General features: G+C 37.6%; 1 protein-coding gene and 1 pseudogene across 10 annotated transcripts in view; one reads left to right on the forward strand and one right to left on the reverse strand.

Moving 5' to 3' along the window:
• LOC129780626 (uncharacterized) overlaps nt 1–20,040 on the reverse strand; it is a 329,353-nt gene that overhangs the window by 63,116 nt on the left and 246,197 nt on the right. For all 10 annotated transcript variants that reach the window (XM_055789108.1, XM_055789106.1, XM_055789109.1 and 7 more), the window contains 2 exons: nt 14,143–14,329; nt 8,458–8,987 (listed from right to left, as the gene is read on the reverse strand). In XM_055789108.1, the coding sequence (XP_055645083.1) occupies nt 8,458–8,987; nt 14,143–14,329 (717 nt within the window). The remainder of the gene's footprint in view (nt 1–8,457; nt 8,988–14,142; nt 14,330–20,040) is intronic.
• On the forward strand, nt 2,793–2,942 carry LOC129780767 (U4 spliceosomal RNA; annotated as a pseudogene).

Below are 20,040 nucleotides of genomic sequence, written 5' to 3' on the forward strand. Positions count from 1 at the left end.
ACGGTGAATTGAGAGGCCAACCTATTGAACGGGTTGCCTTTCTTTGCTGTCGTAACAATCGTTATGAGGCCGCCGAAAATACCACATAACATTATCACCACGTCAAAAGAAATTTAAAAAAAAGTTGATGGGTCTGGGCCTAGGGGCACGGACGGGAGCTTGACATAGGACTGTGATTGTGTGTAGTAATTGCATTTTAATTGAGTTGTATTTTTTCTTTTTTGATACATCAAATGGAAGACCTGAAAACGGTTTGTTGTATGAACTTGTATCCTTCAAACGGGTTAGATGAGATAACGTGGTAGTATCCGGAAACACATTCGGTATCAAAACGGCCAAAACTCGTTTGTGTTTCACTTGCTTGATTTTAAGAATCGATTTCATGAGTTCCGATATCCGTCGCCTGGCTTTAAAATTGTCAAAAAAAAAAACAACTTGAAACACCTTTTCAACACGAAAAAGATAATTTCTGGCTGATATTTCTAGACCGGATTCCAAACCATTAATTCCGCGAACCTACAACCTACAGCGATTTTTATGGGCTTCAAGAAGGCAACCGTGTAAAGCTTTTATTTGAAATACATTAATCGGAATACATTAATTTATCATTTGCAACTATCCCCCTTGTTTTCAAATGGTACTAAAAATGTCTTCAAATGTTTTCATAATCATATCGAAGAAAACTAGAATTCATAACTTACTTTTGAACAAAGTTTGCTAGCATGCTCAATGTTTATTTTAATTGCTATTGTTATACACTCTGTCCAACTTCTATAAGACCACCCTGATTCTATATCGTTGCAACACAAACAGTTAGAATTTCAACAAGATACATTCATACATTGTTGAATGCTTAGAATAAAGTATATTTAACGTCAATTTCGTTCAAAAAAGTTGTTTGTTTATTTATTGTGCTTAAATATGATGATTTCAGCTGTCCAGTTTCTATTAGACCACTTCAAAATTCATAATTATTATCAATGAAAAATTCAAAACGATCGGTTGATTTACATGTAAATAATTGGTAGCCTTGCCATTTCGACTAATAACCTTGGAAATTTGTGTTGGAAAACTATTTACCAAATTCTGCTGAACGGATTTCTCGATATTTTTCCATTTTTCCGAACTTGCAACCTTGAGCTCTTCAATCGTGGTGTAAAGTTTTCCCTCAGTGTAGATTCTGCGTACAATGATCCCCCCTAAGATTTTCAACAGGATTCAAGTCTGAAGAGCGAGCCGGTCAGTCCAAAAAATTAAGTTTTTGGTCCTTAATCTATTGCTTAGTTTCCTTGCTGGTATGAATAGTAGCATTGTTTTGCTGGAATGTAAATTTTTGTGACTTTCAGTGAATTTCAGAACGTATATGTAATCCTTGAATGATGTGGAAGCTATTTTGAGCCTTCCGGTTGCACAGAATCCCGCCCAAACCATGCACGAGTCTCCATCAAAATTCCTGGTTGAAAAATACCGTTTCTTTTTCCGTAAATCACGCCAATACCCGTCGAAACCATCAAGACCATCCAAATTGAACTTTTCTTCGTCAGTGAAGATAGCCTATACATTGAAGAACTTTTCGTTATGGTATATAACAGAATATATTTTTTGAAAACATTCTTTGTCATGACATATCTTGCCCCACTGTCGGTTCATGTGAGCTTTGGCAAAAATGAGACTTCTTTCGATGTGAGATGGTGTAAGATGGGGAGTTTCAACCTTTTAAGCCCTGTTTATGTGAGGATTTTTTGCCAAAATTTGACGAATTGTCACCCGAGCAGTTAAGTAGTTGAAATATTGCTTTATTTTTTTGAGGTATTCGAACCTGTTCTAGCTATTCCCCGCTCATTCCGGTCAGAGAGCTTCGATTTACGTGGAACTCTCTCCTTCTTATCGTATCCTTGAGGATTCGCCAAATAATTGAGCACTACTTGATGGAATCGTCCAATCCGACGAGAAGTTTCTCTGATATCAAAATTTTCTTGGTGAAATGCATCGATTTGTCTTTCTTCTGTCTCCGTGAGGACTTTTCCCTTCGGCATTTGCCAGATTTAATTGATCAAAACAACAAAAACAACGGAAAATGTAACTGGTCTTATAGAAACTTGACAGTTGAAAATATGAAAACATTCGTTTACGCTCAGCGCTTGCACACATACATATGAAAATAATGCAGTGTATGGTAGTCACCAATACCTACACACTAGAATCTAAATTGAATCATTGTTTGTTTACAATGACGCAAAGATCATCACCTGGTCTTATAGAAGTTGGACAGAGTTTATAGCGCATTTCAGTAAACTTATTTTGAGGTTTTGAAGTTTTTTTTTCAATAAATCAATAAAATAATGAATATATACCGCAACTGCGAACTAAATTTTATGAGTTTAATTATGATTGGCTTCACTTAGTGAATATAGCCCCAGTTCTTCCACGGAAACGGAACTGTAATAACTCAATTTGTTCATTTCACCTTTAAAGTTTTGGTTGTAACTCAAACCATATTCATAAAACTGATTATTGAAACGGTATGTAACCAGAAAACCCTCGATTTGTGAAGTGGTCGTTTGAAAGATCTAGGTTAATCTATCGTATAGTATATGCCCAAAATAATAAAAACATAATGCCACAATCATTCGAATTCTCGAGTGCAAATGAATTAATGTCTTGTAGAGAATGTATTCAGACTGCTTGAAGTTCTCCAGAATTTGAAGCAAAAGTCGCTTTGTTATTAAATTCATTCTATATACTTGTGGATTTTCTGCTTGGAAAAAAGCGAGTGAATGACTCCGAGGCAAGCTTTTGCGCAGTGGCGGTATCGTAACCAATGAGGTTTATCGGAGGTGCGATTATTGCTAGTTGAAATCTAAGAAATCCCGAGACAAAAGTCTCCGTTTGTTTATTAAAAACAAAAATAAACACGTGACACTGAGACAAAAATCCTATTTCTTTTGACAATATTTCCACAGACAGAACAAATGCACACGGTGGCGCATAAGTCACGCAACCGATTTGCACAAAAAAAAATTTCGTATAAAAAAAAAGTCACACGATATATAATTTTTATTCTCGAATAAAAAACAATACAAGATCGATAACTAAACCGCGTAGGAACTAACACGCTCGATAATTGCAGCGCGATCGTTTTTTTCCTACAGAGAGCATTTTGTGACTTATGCGCCACCCTGTATTTTCGATTTTTCCGATTCGATTGGTATGCAAATCGTCAAAATCCGTTCGCAACAAAAAAACTATTAATGTTAACTTTATTTCATAACAACGTGATTTGTTTTTGATTTGGCACCCTGAGTGAAAGACGTAGTCCTTCGTCAAAAACTCGAAAATACTCCGAACTTTCTTAGTGGGAAGTTGTGATCCAGACATATTATTTAGCATCGAATTCTCAGTAGAAAGCAATTTAGATAACGTAGGTTTAATCACGTTGAGAAGGCGAAATACCTTCATTGATCTTAAGTCATTTGAGAGGTTTTTCCTAACATACGATATTATTATAATCATCCGTATCGTCATCATCACCACTGTTTGATCGTCAAAATGCCACTCGTATAAATTCGCAAAAAAGGAGCAAAAAAGAAGGAGAGCATCTTCGCAATGAATGCGGGCAGCCTACATCCCCAACCCCAACGACATCGAAAGTGCACGGGGGTATTATGGGGGAGCTTTGTTTTTGTGGATTCGCAATCGTTACTTCCATGTGTTCACCGGAAACATATAGTTCCTTATAATTCTCATGGACCGGTACTCACCAGGAAACCAGGAAACAACCGAGAAGACATCATATACATATTGTTACATTGTTCATTAAAAAGTATTTCCCACTGGTGCCATAATGTCTTTAGAAAGCGATTTTATCGTCGTAAGGCCCCATAATGCTTAGTGAAGTTAGTGAATAAGGTGTGGGAGAAGAAAGAGAGAGAGCAAGATGGGGGGTGTGGTATGAATTTTCACACAGTTGAATTTAATTTCACTCCTCATCTGGTTTTCCTCATGTGCCGTTTTAGCCAATGGAGCAGATATGAAGAAAAGATAAACGATTGTTCGTATCTGCAGCCTGGCCCTCAATGAGCTACAAAAATGTGAGGATGCGAGCGTCGTTTTTTCGTGACCGCATGCTTGCTATTTTGAAATAAAGTGCTACCATTGTTCTGCTTCACATAGGGGTTCGTCCAATTCAGGATTCACTTGAGATGAAAACTTTGGGTCCTTGGAGGGAACTAAAATTTCATGGACAATTTGGAAGTTAGAAGTCGTTCGATTGTATTGATCGAGTGAAAACCGGAAGTATGTAGTAGAAAAAACACATCGTTAGCAAGTTAGAAAGATGTTTTCCGTGATTGACTGTTCAATACAACGAAATAACATCAAGAATTACCCAAGTTGATAAACAACAGATATAGCTCGGTCTCATGTCGTAAAATAAGTGGAAATACTCAGACATGACGTTTTGCCACGATGTGTTATCGAACTATCCTGCACTCTTCATGAAAAATAATTGTTATATATATAAGTACTGTACATTCAAATATATTTAAATTTGTTTGATGTATATTCGAAGAATGTGTGAATGTCTCTGTCTAAAATATGTGTTATTCAGAGGTATCTCAGCGCAATTTCTAATATTATATTCTGTTCTTTATACCTTGGAATATATACTTTCAAAAAATGTCTAGATAGGACAAACGTCTAAATAGAAAGGATGGCCCATAGCCGGAGAAGCAAAAGCACTTTCGTAATCTTTGGAGAAAAAGAAAAACTCGTGAAAGATGCTGAAGGCAGTTAAAAATGTTGAATATATGTATGCCACTCGCCCTATGTCCATCATTCATATTTCTGCTCAAAGATGAGAGCATTTCCCAGCATAAATGGTCGCTTTTGATAGGATCGTTGGATTATGAAAATGAAAACAGCAACATTCACGTTCGCTTTCTATGCTTTGTTCCTTTCCACGCGCGCTTGATGCTGTAAACCCTAACGAGTATGTACTCGAAACACATAGTTGTGTCATATACATATATCAACACATGGTTCGTCCTGGCCATGTCTATTGCTGAATATATTCATACTTGTTCGTAGGAAATGAGAATGCTGTATGAATATTCGAAAAAGCTGACAGATAAGTTGACTCCGACGGTGGCACTACTGACAAGAATTTTTTTTTGCTTCCATCTGGCAAAAGATACCTGAGACGACAGGTCGTTTATATCCATCCGATAGAGTTTTCCAATCGAGTGAATAATTTAAATAGGAAGAGGCAAACCATCCAAGATAAGTGTCTCGATAGATGTATCTGTTCCTGGATGAATGAGAGCTTTCATTATCCTGCAAAAGATACCCAGGTTAGGGAGGTTCTTGTGATGCGGAGATTGCATTGAAAATCGTGAATATCAGCAATGAATGAAGGCGAATCCATATAGCTTCGGGCTATGACTTAAGATACTACCTGCATCAGCGGTTCTAATGGGTTTTTAATGAGAAGTTATAGTTGCAAACAATAAATGTTGAAAATGCTACGCAATTTCAAATATGCACACGAAAATGGCCATCTAGAATTTTCAAAGCGAACTTGATTAAGAATGTTGATTCCCACGAAAAACTACCCTGTGCAAAATATCAGCTCAATCGGACTTCATTTTCTATTGTCGCAGATGTCAAAATTTAAGTTGTCCGAAAATTTAAAAATCAGAGGAGTAAGAGAAATCGGGGTTTAAAAAAATATTTTTGATGCCAAATGTCTTATAATTGCATGAAACGTCGAGATTTACTGTTATCTCGAAAAAAATTTTTTCTCAAAAATTTACTTTCTGGCGTTTCATGCAATTCTAAGACATATGTCATAAATTTTTTTTTAAACCCCGATTCCCCTTATTCCCCCTTGGGTGATTTTTCAATTTTCGGACAACTTAAATTTTGACATCTGCGACAATAGTAAATGAAGTCCGAATGAGCTAATATTTTGCAGAGGACATTTTGTCGTGCAAATCAACATTTTGTAGGGAGTCCCGTACGAAAAATCAATATGACGATTTACATTGGCATCCTAAACCATGCGTTGTGCCTCGTATTCCACAAAAAAAAGTCCCAGAGTGTCGATTTTTGACAAAAAAAAATTTCGAGATGACAGTAGATCTAGTCGTTTCATGCCATTTGAAGACATTTGGCAACAACATTTTTTTTCGAAAACCCCGATTTCCGTTTTCACCCCCTTGGGTGATTTTTCGGTTTTCAAAAAACTCAAACTTTGACATCTGCGACATTAGTAAATGAAATCGAGTTGAGCTGATATTTTGCTTAAGGTAGTTTTTCGTGGGAATCAACATTTTTAATTAAGTTCGATTTGAAAATTGGAGGGTCTCTTTATCTCATACGTCCATTGGCACTCTAATGCACATATTTTACTTTCTGATTTCAGCAGTTTTACATAAAACTTGAAGGAATATATTGATGATACAATGAATTTCTTAAAATATTCAAGCCACATAAATGACCAGATGTTCATTTGGTATGTATTCAGACTTTTTCTGGATTATAACACTTACAAATATTGTTAACATCGTGCTTGCACACCATTTGTATCAGATTTATATCTTTAAATCATGTAATTAATGCATCTCGATGACCTCAATTCTGATCATGGTTTGTCCGATGCACTGATGTTGGTTTGTCCACATAATCACTATGGCAGCCGCTTGGCGCGTTGCAGTTTCTTTTTGTCTTTCGCGCGTAGCAGAAATAAATTTTCTCTGTGTTGAGTACTGTTCACCTTTAAAATGCCCAAGAAAAGACAATATTATGAAGAAAGCCTAAATTATTAATAATAGGAGTACCGGTAAGTTTCTTCGTTTTTTTTTCAAAAAAAAAAAATGCTTTATTCTGCAAAAATGGTTACAAATTCAATATTCAAAGTATTGCCCATCGCTAGTCACAACTTTTTCCCATCTTTCTGACAATTCACAGATCCCTTTGCAAAAATAATCGGCCGGTTTGTCGGCTAACCACGAATCGATCCAATTTTTGACTTCATAAAAATTGGAGAAGTGCTGGTCAACCAGGCCATGTTGCATCGATCGAAAAAGGTAGTAATCGGACGGAGCAATGTCTGGAGAATACGGCGAGTGGGATAGGACCGCTTCCAATTTCAGCGCTTCCAAGTATGATTTGACCGGTATCACCACATGTGGCAGAACATTGTAGTGATGCAAAATAACTTTATCGTGTCTTTGCTCGTATTGTGGCTGTTTTTCCTTCAGAGCACGACTCAAACGCATCAATTGTCGTCGGTAGAGGTCCTCCGTAATGGTTTCATTCGGTTTTAACCGCTTATAGTACACCGCACCCAGCTGGTCCCACCAAATAGATAGCATAACCTTCTGGCCGCGAATATTCCGCGCGGCCGTCGATGTTGATGCATGACCGGGGTATCCGGTCATATACGTTGCCCGACGTTTAGGATTGTCGTAATGGACCCACTTTTCATCGCCAGTAACGATTTGATGCAAAAAACTCTTTCTTTTATGCCGTTGGAGCAGTTGTTCGCAGCAGTTCACATTCCCATTGCTTTTAAACAATCGGATATGGTTTGCTGAGCTACTCCAAGTGTATGTTCCAAGTGTAGTTCTTGTTGCGATTATGATGGATCTTGATCGAGTAAAGCCTCCAATGCTTCATCTTCAAACTATTTTGGCGGGCCGGAACGTTCTTCGTCTTTCAAGTAAAAATGACCACTTTTAAACCGTGCAAACTACATCTGACACGTTCGCTTATTTGGACCATGGTCATTCTAAACTTCCACCAAAATTTGATGACTTTCCGCAGCTTTTTTCTTCATAAATAATGAAGTAACACTTCCCGCAAAAACACTCTCGTTGGTACGAAATTCGACCTATTCGAAGTGGAAAAAAACTATGTTGTCTACGCTTCAACTTTTTGACATATACTGAAAAAGCCGCGCAATGACAGTAGCTTTCCGACGAATGTCTGGAAATTTGATTCACTGAAATAATAATCAATTCACGTCATCTGTTGTGAAACCGTCTGTTGTAAAACCGTGTTGGGTACCGGTACACCTAATAGATGAATCTGATGACAGTAAACTCAAGCAATGAGAAATGCAACATCTACTTGAAAATTCGAATTTTTTCATTCAAAAATGGTGATTTCTAAAACCGGACAAACCATGATTATGTATCGAACAAACCATGATCATAATTTCTTTTTGAAGAAAATCGTTAAAAAAAAGTTAAAAAATCGTTGAAAGATTGCAACGCATTATAGTATTATTAGTAACTAGAGACTTAGGGCTTTTCAAAAAACCCAAACTCGTCTTGATTACATGTGATCTTCATGAAAGAAATTCGATTTGCATTTACTAGTTGCGAGAAAACACCCAACATTGGACAACACAACATCATTTACCTTAATGTTATTTAGTAATATGGCACATACCTTCGTGCAACTTGAACCGCCAGCCTTAGGAGCTCCCAAGGGATCTTCGAAGCTGGCCGGATCGTCGAGGTTAACTTCCCATGCTATACTGTGGCGTTTGCTTGGTGTCACGGGAGCAGACAACGACGGAGGTGGAGGGACTGTTGGGGGACCAGGTGGAGGCGGAAGTGACGACTCCTCGAGTGAATCCTCGGAAAATCGCTCTTCGTCACTGTCATCCTGCACCGGCTGCCTTGTTGATCTTGCGTAGTCCAAACTGGTAGCGAATATCCGATTGCTGACCAATTCGTTGTTGTAATTAATGTTTATCTGAACGCCGTGCGAGGGTGACAGAGAGGAGTTATTTTCCGACTCGTTCGATTCCGGCGAAGAATTCTCCTGGGACGAGGAGTTATCTGACGGAATGTTGCTTTTATGACAAACTTCCCTGTGGCGTTCCACAGAGCTGGGCAGGTTTCGTGGAGGGTTCCATCTGGGGGGAGACGCTCGGCCAGGGTAGATGGTCACCGGGTGTTCATTCACGATGGGTTCTGTAGAAAAAAATAAATAAAGATTGGTTCAATCATTGTTGGTAATAATTGCAGAACTGAATTGGGAATGGACTTCAGATCATGAACATTGGTGCATAATATTTATGACAGACATACAGCTGTACTACCGTTGTGCTTCGAAAATTGTATGTCTGTCACCATGTACAGCGTTATAACCACGCAAGCAACTCGGTACAATCGCTGTATCTGTACCGACCTGTTTTACCGTTGTACATGGCTACAGTTGTACTGTGCGCAGCGCCATAGACGGTTAGTGGTGGGTAGCATGAACAAACCGAATCAAAACACTCTTTGTATTGGCTTTCTCTTGAGTTAAGAACTCAGTTTGGAAGCTTGTTTGTTGTGTTTGATAGTTTAGACGGCAAATAAAAACCTTTTTCATTGAAATTGGTAAAATTGGAAAAATTGGTAAAAATTGGTTAAATTTCTGATTGTCAGTTTGACATGCGGTACAATGTAGATCCAAAGTATGTGTGTCATCCTACCGTGGTACCTGTACAACGTTGTACACGTACAACGCTAGTACAGCTGTATGTCTGTCCATGATATAATATTTCAACACAGTTGTTTTTCGTCGATGTGTTTACGATTCTATTCTGTCTGACAGTAACAGCATGTGGTGAAATTCAAAGTCTCCAAATTAAAATCACGATGTTTGGGTCATGTACGAATGTTGAATAAATTAGATTGATTTCACGACAACCACATCAGTGCGTGTTCCGAAACGTTAAATCCAGATTAGAGAACTCATAATGGGTATTTTTAGGCGATTGGATTTTCATATGGGTCACAAGTGATCGAACAGCAAACTACTTCTTTTGATATTTTTTAAACCGAAAAGGTCAGAAGAAAACTTTTAACACAATTTTGCGTATGTCTACTACGATCAAGTACTGTCTTAAAAACCAAAAAAAAAATTAAGCCAAAAGTGTCTTTGACACATTTTAACATTTTTACCCTTCTTCGTAGACCCCACAAACTGTTTCTCTATTTCCATTGTTTCATAACACTTTGTGATAATCATGCATAAAAAATGAAATTATTTTTTCGTTAATTGGATGTTCTAATTTCAATACAGTTGGGGTGATTGTTTTACATTTCACTGCAATGCAATTGAACCCTCTTGTATCTACTCGCGCAACTGAATATAATTCATGAAGGTATGAGGTTGGGGAAAAAGTAATCCGTTATTTTCCCGGTAGCTGGCTTTAGGCTGATGTCACATTAGGCGGATTCGCCGCCGCGGATATTGCGACGGTTTTTTTCTCGATATGAATTCGCTTCCAAAACCGCCCCGCTCTGTGTGACATGGCTAATTCACAATACACTGTAGATCCTCCGCTGCGGTTTTACTCGCGGAATCCGCGGCGGCGAATCCGCCTAATGTGACATCAGCCTTAGTGATCAGTATCTCGCGTATTATAGATCCTACAATTTCAAATTAAGGCTCGCTGTGAAAAAATATTCTGATGTTTTTTGGTTGTTCCATTCAGTTGAGTGTTAGCAATGGAAATCAACAAAGAGAAAATTTGGTACATTTTACACTTTTTCTTTTATAAAATTCAAGCTAGGCCGCTGAAATTGTGAATGGTGTTAATGGTGCCGATACTATAACAGTAAAATATGTGCAATTTTTTAATTTTTTTTTGTTAATTTTTAATTATATTCGTTCTTAAATTTTTTAGTGCTATACTCTGAAGTCAACAAATGGACCGTTTGAATTTAGCGATTGACCAGAAACGTCAAGAATCGGCCAACAGTGGAGATGTTTTGTTCCATCTGGGCAACACAAGACCACAAAACTCCGGGAGTTTGATTGGGATGTTTTAATGCATCCACCATATAGTCCGGACCTGGCACCAAGTAATTACCACCTTTTCTCGCATTGCAAAACTTCCTGTGTGATAAGGAATTGGAATAAAGAGAAGATTGTAAAAATCTATTGTTAGAGTTTTTCTCCAACAAGGACCAAGACTTCTGAGAGAGAGGCATTATGAAGCTACCTTTAGAATGGCAACAAAACAGTGCATATTTGACCCAAATTGGACAATCCGAAGCATATTAAAAATGATTTTAAATTTCACCCAAAAATAATGGATCACATTTTCCCCAATCTAATATAGAGAACTATGAAATAACATAAAAACGTACCAATCGATTGAGGTTGAAACAATTAGAATATACCATAACTGCATGTACGAGACAAACATATTTTTTACATTTCATGCAGTTGTACATGTTTTCCGCTTTATTTTTGGAAGAGCAGCAATAACCTTTTAACTATCTAAAACCAGATGATAAAGATTCTGGAATAACAAATTTGCCTATTTCTAATATCTTTTGTCTGTTTGTCTGTCTTTCTGAATCTGTATATACAGATTACAGATTATTAGATGTCCATGCAGGTTTTATACAGATTCTGTAACAAGATAAACTAATGTTTAAATATTTGATCATTTTACGCAACAATTAACAAACTCAATTCGACAATTCGAAAAGTACTGAGCTGAACTATTTTACTACTGTCAAATTTGTCAAATATAGTAGTGATAGAAATCGTCTTTTTTCGCAATATAATGCGAACAAAATAAAAGTTTCAAATCGTCTCACTACAGAAACTGTGAACGCAATTATCAAATCGAAACTATTTGTTAAAATCCGTTGGGGAAGTGCCTCAGTACAGTTGTCAAACGACATCAAGGCTAAATTCCGCAAGACCATGTATAAACACCACGAGGAAAGTGAGGATTAAATGAATATTTATAACGCGAAAATAAATTAAATAAACTCTTTTTGTAGGTTTTCCCTAAAAACACATTTTAAAATGTATTTTTATTTTTTATTTGGCATAATTCTCTATGTATCTAAAACTCGCAATCTAAAATATTACAAATTTTGGATCAAATTAGACCTCTGTGCGAGAAAGAATTGCACAGTAAACTTTTAGCATAGGCCTGGAAATTGAAGAATAGTCTTACTCAGAAAACTACGGGCAAACTATGCCAGTGATTACGTGCTTAAAAATATGGCTAAGCAGAATATAGACACTTTACTACAACTATGCAATTATTACTTCGTACTTAAATCTAACGCAAAAGGATTATCAGATGAAAAATCCGCAACACAGATTCCAAAACCGATTTTTTTCTCTACAGATAAAAAAGATTTTTTAGCTCGGAAATACAAATTTCAATGTGGCAACAATGCATACGAGATTATGCAATATGCGCTTCCCAGAACTTGATCTTGTTTATGTAGAGGAAAGAGGCAATATCATCATCATCATCACCTCAAGCGAAGCAACATGCACGTCGTGTTGCACACATATGTTGATATAGTCATGCTGCTGCTAGTAATGACGATTTCCAATCATAGCTGAAAACGGTCATTTTCGTCGAACGAAGGAGACTTCGTCCTTCGTGTGAGCGACGCAACTACCAACAGTCATCATCGTGTTGCATAGTAGTCATGACGATTAGAGGTTTTGAATTCCCGGAACAAATCGCTGAAGAAAACGACTGCAACAGCTCGCTAAAGCTCGGTCGGATATTGCTAAAGGATCGTATTTTATGTTTCAAACTCCGTGGAACACTGGTTTGCGTGCGATACACAGTGGTGGTCTCAGATCGCGTCATTTTTGCGGCTTGAGCCTCGATTCCTTATTCCCGTTAAATGGGGGCTTCATCCCCATTACATTGACCACAGAATGAATTTCGAAAAACAAAAACGAGGAAATAAATTTATAATATAAATATGAGACACTTATACACATGTTTTCCACACGCCACAATATTTTTTCTCTGCAAAGGGTAAAACCGTATTTTTAACTTCCCTCAGCTTATTCTTCCTCACAGCATCTCATTCTGCCTGCCATCTCCAGGTGGTTCATCTCTTGATATGGCTTTTGACTTCCCGGATATCAACCGCAATTGATCTATCGACTGTATGGCTCAGTGACGCTTTCGCCTCTTGGTCAGCTTGCTCGTTGCCTGGTATACCAATATGACTCGGTATCCAGTAAAACATGACATTTTCCCCTTTATCGAAACATGTGTTGTAAAATGTTTCCATGCAGTCTCTTCTTTTCGTCCTTCTTCTATAGCTTTCGAGAGAATTTATTACACTGAGCGAATCTGTGCATATAAGGTCCCCAGTCCCCTCTTTATTCATTACTCGTGGTAAAGCCTCTTTAGCTGCTTCGATTTCCGCTGCATAAGTGCTCGCAATATCCACCATTCTTCTGCGTACCACCGTATTTCTATCGATAATGCTTAATCAGCTTCTTTCTTTATGTTTAGTTTCATGATTCGATATCTCGTCGATTTTCTTAGAAGAAATCGCTGCAGCAATGATGCTGGTAAATCATTCATGTGACTAGCTTTCAACAAAGATGTATAAACCTTGATCAATCGCCTCTCCCGGGGAGAGCTACTTGGATGGGGGAAATGATATATACTAGGAAGCAAGATCTGCAATTTTCCCAAAATATTCGTTCAACGCTCTTCAGTAGTACCGGAACTGGAATCCAAGTCTGATAAACGATCAGAACTTTCCATGAAATCTTCCGAGTCAATTGCTGTACGTTCTGCTTCTTTACTTGCCTTTTTTTGCGGGATATATAGCAGTTCGGAGTGGGAGTGCTCCCGTGGCCGAGTGGTTAGCGTCATAACTAACATGCCGGGTGTTCGGGTTCGATTCCCGTTCTGGTCGGGGGAATTTTTCGTCAAAGAAATTTCCTCCGACTTGCACTGTGATCACGCGTATTCTAGAGGTTGCCACTCAGAATGCATTCAAGGCGTGTTATTTGGCATAGAAATCTCAACTAAGTACTAATAAAAAATGACGCAAGTAATACTACGTTGAGACGGCGAAGTTCCTCTAGGAACGTTAGTGCCATTGAAGAAGAAGAAGAAGATAGCAGTTCGTTGATCAAGTAGTGTTCTAAGACTGGGAATACCCACTTCCACTTGAATGCTGATTATAGGACTGGTGTAAAATGCTTCACTAATTGCCCTCAGTCCGGTATTGTGTATCGTTTCTAACCTTTTCAAATTTTCATCGCGCACTGCTGAGATTACCGGGGCCACATATACGCACTCTTCACCCACAATGACTTCCTTATTAAAAATCTTACCTGGCATTCGCGTCATCCCCCGTAGTACAGCATCATGTACTGCGGTAATCCCGATGCCACCGAGTTTATTCCGACCATCGTCCAAACTTCCTCCGCTGGGTTCACTCAGTCCGGTCTGTTTGGGCGGGCTGGAGCATGGAAGACTTGCGTAACGTGTGGGTAAGACATTCGACGGTCGTGTCTTTGGCTGCAAAAAAATAATAATAACGAAAGAAAATTAATATATATGTTATAACAACAATAACTTCCATAGATAAAACTATTTTCTTAGGGTTTTTTAATCGTATCCGCTTGAAAAAAAAAAGAATAGGAGTCGATTTCCTACCATATACTGAAGCATGTCTAGACTCTAGTTATTCTTGAAAGAAATATGTTGACTGAAAAATATTAAATACAATTGGAAAAAAGAGAGCATTTATTGTGCCCTGCGAGTGCGAACAGCAACGAAAATATTTTCTACTGTGTATTTCCTTCATTCCATTCCGTTCGAAATTATTCCTGCTGCCGGATGCCTTCCATACATTGATTCGAATAGACGATATTTATTAGGGATATTTTTATCTGGCATTCGTTATCTAAAATTGCTCGACACATTTTCGTATATCCGGGATTATTGAACGAAAAGGCCATTTCTTCCTTCAATATTAAAGTTGTGGCTGAGACGTGTCTTTGATATGGTATATCTAGTAGGTGATTTGGAATCTGGTGATGCTATAAGTTCGTGTTGAAAGTGCTTGTTGCTATTTAGGAATAATAATCTTGAAGAGCAATTTGGTTCAATTTGGTTGGTATTTAGGCTTGGAGAATACGGTTCACCTAAACACGAATATTGGTCGAACATAGGTATCGAACATGTATATTCATTGTTCCATCGTTTCATAATTAGAAGGGCTGGGTTTAGCGTATATAGCTTTTATAATAGCAGCATTTTGACGTTATGTGGTGAATTCTAATTGTTACCTCTCCCCACTAACAAATATCCCTTCCATGATAATCGCAAGGGAATCACGCTATAGAGGCGATCCTGGTCGCAAATATCATACTAACATTCCTTCCCTTTCCCTGGTGACTGTAAGGACGTGATTCGAATATGGTACTACTCAACGATTTTCAATTTCAATGTCTGCGTTTTATATTTGTGAATGATTGCCCGCCATTATCAATTTTTATTCGTCGATTTATTAGATATCCGCTCACGCTTGTGATCGTGTTGTTAGTGAAATCTCTAGGAAAACGCCTTGTACATATTTCATTTACCATGCAAGAGGATAAAAGTTTCAAATTATCTCATACACCATACTCCGTGCTTGTGGTATCAGTGTCGAACAGTTATTCATATTCCGGAATCCGATTGGTTTAAAACTCGATCGAATTTCACGATTCGATTGAAATCGACTCTTGCATTCTTGAATCCATTCGACTCAAATTCAATCGTTTTATGGAAAACAATTTTGAATTGTTGAAATTTAAATGAAAATTATGAGTCGATGTTGTTTAAATACATTGAAGATATAGTCCTGACCCTAACTAAACTTTTTGTGTATAAATTTCCTTGTATTTCCACCAAAACACTATTCACAAAATGAAACCATCACCAAAGACCATTTTCGTTCAAGATTTTTCCCCCGATTCCAGAGAATGTGCTGTCTTTTCACATCGAACACATATTTGATATGTAGAATTAATTTTCATTAAAAAATTGTTTTAACACGTTCCCGCCGGTGCTGTAATTCATAATTCTCGCCTTCTGGCGACTGCGCTTAATGCTTTTCGCTCTATCGAAAGGAACCTATTCCAGGCAGAGTTTGTCGATTGAACGTTTTTCTGAATAATTCACTTTCGTTTGTTCAAATATGATCTTGCAGAAGGCATTCCCCCCAGCGGCATTCGTTTGTTGTTACATGCTACACAATAACACAATAACGATGAAACAGTCTAGTGCTAGCCACCGGTGGTACGCGCCGGTCGGGAATATGTTAAAAGCGTCTTTATTCCTCCCGAAAATCCATTTTGCATTTTTGCTTCATAGAAATGGAACATGGAGCTCAATGTCGTCTATGTCGAATTTCGTCGCAAGGTGGCCACATTTGCACAACTCGATTGGACGTGAGTCGAGCGGATGACAGAATGCAAAATGGCCATCCATTCGGATAATTTTGACTCTGAGGCTGTGTCGGCGTTGCTCATGATAGCGTTTCCCAAGTGAATGTGTTCTTCCTCACGCCACGTAGGAATCGCAGCCGTTCTCTCTCTTTACCTTCGTGTATATGTCGACCATTAAGCTCACGATATCATACAATGGCATCATACGTTACACATAAACTCCATCAAGCGCACTCCTTTGTTTTATTAGTCTGATATAGCTACTCATCAATATTATTTCAAAATGAGTAATGATGTTTCCCGCATTATGGAAAACTGCATCAATAATCCCTATTCATAAATCAGGTGACGTCCACGATGTGCAAAATTACAGAGGAATATCGATTCTGAGCTGCATGCCGAAAGTTTTTGAAAGTATGCTGCTGGATCTCATATACCCATCTGTCCGCCACATCATCGCAAACGAACAACATGGGTTTGTCAAAAAACGGTCTACTACATCAAATCTCATGAGCTACGTTTCTCTGCTGATTGACAAAATTGAGAAAAGGCAGCAGGTTGACGCCATTTACGTGGACTTTTCGAAAGCTTTCGACCGCGTTCCTCACGCCCTTGCTGTGGAAAAACTGAAGCGATACGGGTTTCCACTTTGGCTAACCAATTGGATTAATTCGTATCTGACTGATCGTAGTGCACACGTACGGATTGGCTCGTCAGTTTCATCGCCCTTTTCTGTCACCTCTGGCGTGCCGCAGGGCAGTCACTTGGGTCCTCTGCTCTTCGTACTCTTTATTCACGATATTTGCGCTGTTCTCAAATCGCCTAAGTTGATGTATGCAGACGATCTGAAACTATTTCGTGTAGTAACATCAAGTATGGACTGCTGTGCTCTTCAAATGGATGTAGATACTCTGCTGGGATGGTGCTCAATAAATGGCATGGAGGTGAATATTAGGAAATGTCATGCGATAACATTTTCGCGACTTTGCTCACCAATCACATTTGAATATACGATGGGGTCGACCGAAGTGGAAAGAGTTGCAGCCGTCAAAGACCTGGGTATCGTGCTCGACAACAAGCTAAAATTTACGCAGCATATTGTAACGGTCACCGCTAAGGCTTTCACCGTTCTTGGGCTCATTAGACGCCACACTCAGGCATTTAGAGATGTCTATTGCCTCAAAGCATTGTATGTGTCGCTCGTACGCAGTATATTGGAATACGGTGTTACTGTTTGGGCCCCATACCACGCTGTTCACATCGCTCGTCTGGAACGTGTGCAGAAAAGTTTTATCCGATATGCTCTTCGTCATCTCTCCTGGCGCAACGACCAACATCTGACCACATATGAAGAACGCTGCGCGCTGATTCACTTACCGACACTGCAGAAACGACGAGAATTTCTCCAGAGACTGCTGATTTTCGACCTTCTTAACAACAATCTTGACTGTGCTGAAGTTTTGGGCAAGCTTCGAATCAACGCTCCAGGTAGAACAACCAGACAATTTGTTTTCTTCCGGCAAGCAGCACATCGTACTCTATACGGACAGAATAATACCTTGGATGTTTGTTGCCAACGGTTCAATGAAGTGTATCATTTGTTTGAATTCAATATGTCCAGAAATGTGTTTGTTATAAGGATTCAATAATTGAATTTTAGTCTGTCCGACAATTTCTTGGCGAAGACTGAATAAAAAAAAATAAATAAAATGTTCATAATGAATGGAATACCTGTGGCAGGATCACGTTGTCTAATGTTTGTGCAATATTCGTCTAGTCCTTTCAGAACAGCCGGCATTTTTCGTCAAAGACATTTCTTCTGACTTGTATTATGGTCACACACATTACAGACCTTGCCACTTGGAATACACTCAAGGGGTGTTGCTTAGTATAGAAATCTCAACTAAGTACCACTAAAATGATGCAACTAATATTACGATTAGAAGGCGAATGTTGGGAACGTTGATGCTATTGAGAAGAACGTGGAGAGAATCGTATAAACGATGTGTGTCAACGAAGAATTACAGATTATTGTTTTTCATTCGAATCACAATTTCTTCACTGTGCAGTCGTCTTCTATGATTCTAGTAACGTTTGCACATTGAATCCACGTGCTCTCCAGTAAGTGTTTTATCAGAATTTATGACAACAGCAATTATTATTTTGTAAACCGAGCAAGTGTGATTTGAAGTATTTCAAGAATTCGTTGTGCTCATTTAAAAATACTTCCAGCTCACCAGCGATATGCCTGGCTTCAGACAAAGTGAGAGTACTTGCGAATGTGTGGATGAAAGTTCGATCTAGAATAATGATGTATATGGAAAAGTTGTTGAAAATTATAGGAAAATTTCATGAACATGACAATATAACACGACAAACATATTAAAAGATCCTATTTACTATAAAAAAAGACAATAAATTAGAATTTTTTTTTTAAATCTCGAGAATGGCTGCATTTAGAAAAAGATTGATTAAGAGCTTTTTTGTTTTAAATCACATCAGGACAAATAATTTGTGGCTAAAAATAATTGTCAACATACAAAAATTCGAAGTTTCGAAAATTCATAAAAATTCGATGTTTTACAAAGTTCGTCAAAAATAGTTTTACCATATTGGACTCATTTTTTTTAAATCCTCTACATGACTTTCATTTTATATGAAAAAATTAAAAAAAATCAAAATACCTATATGAATTAAAAAAAAAACTAAATCGAAAAAAAAAATAAATGTTTTCTCAAATATCTCGAGAATGGCTGCATTTAGAAGGAGATTCTTAAAGAGCTTATTTATATGAAAAAACTTTAAAGAGCTATTTTATTAGAAAAATTTAAAAAAATTAAAAGTATAGATTTGAGATACTGTAAATTAAAGTTTTGTTTGTAAATAAATAAAAAGAGTACTAATTTTTTTCTTTAACACTCTATAACTCTTTCTAAGACACTATTTCGGTACGACTCATAGTTTTTGAAATATGAATTATCAATGATTTTTCTTACTAAAATCGATACGCCCTTTTCAAAAGTTACACTTGAGTCAAAAAATTCCCAATTGCTGTGGAATACTCACATTTCCTCCAACCCAAACTCTCATCCGAATCGAAAATACACATGTTTTGTCATTTTTCGATTTCATTTGGAATTACTCAATTTAATCACTTAATCGGATAGGGCTTTAAATTTGTGTTTAAAGGTATTATTTGAAGCAAAATTTAGGAAAAAAATATTCAAAATTTGTTATACAGTCAAAGCTCTCTATAGCGACAACTTTTATAGCGACAAATCTCTCTATAACGACATTTCCAAAGGTCCCTTCAAAATCGCATAGAAATTCTTTTCTTTATAGCGACATTTCTCTATAACGACCATTCCCTGTAGCGACACATTACCGCTCATACATATCATTCTCTATTGCGACAATTCTCAAGGTCACGCCAACAGTGCAATAATAATGAACTTGATTGAACTTAGTATATGACTATGAACGAAAATAGTCTATATTATGTTTTGTGAACGATTAAATGTTCGTGCGCAACTAATATTAATATTCGGATACTTTACAAAAACAGAGAAATTTAAATTTGAAACATCACTCAACTTGAACATATATTCAGACGCGATTCTGCAACAAATTAGTAAGAGACCAACTGAATGCGATAGAAAAAGACGAATTGTTGAATGTCAACCTCCTACAGTGTGTTTGTATGCTAGCTGATGCGTGGCAAAATCATGTCAAACAATCCACAATTGTTAATTGCTTCGTCAAAGCTGGCTTTGTGAAATCAGATAATTTGATTTG

The sequence above is a fragment of the Toxorhynchites rutilus genome, chromosome 3, assembly GCF_029784135.1.
Source record: "Toxorhynchites rutilus septentrionalis strain SRP chromosome 3, ASM2978413v1, whole genome shotgun sequence".
Lineage (NCBI taxonomy): Eukaryota > Metazoa > Arthropoda > Insecta > Diptera > Culicidae > Toxorhynchites > Toxorhynchites rutilus.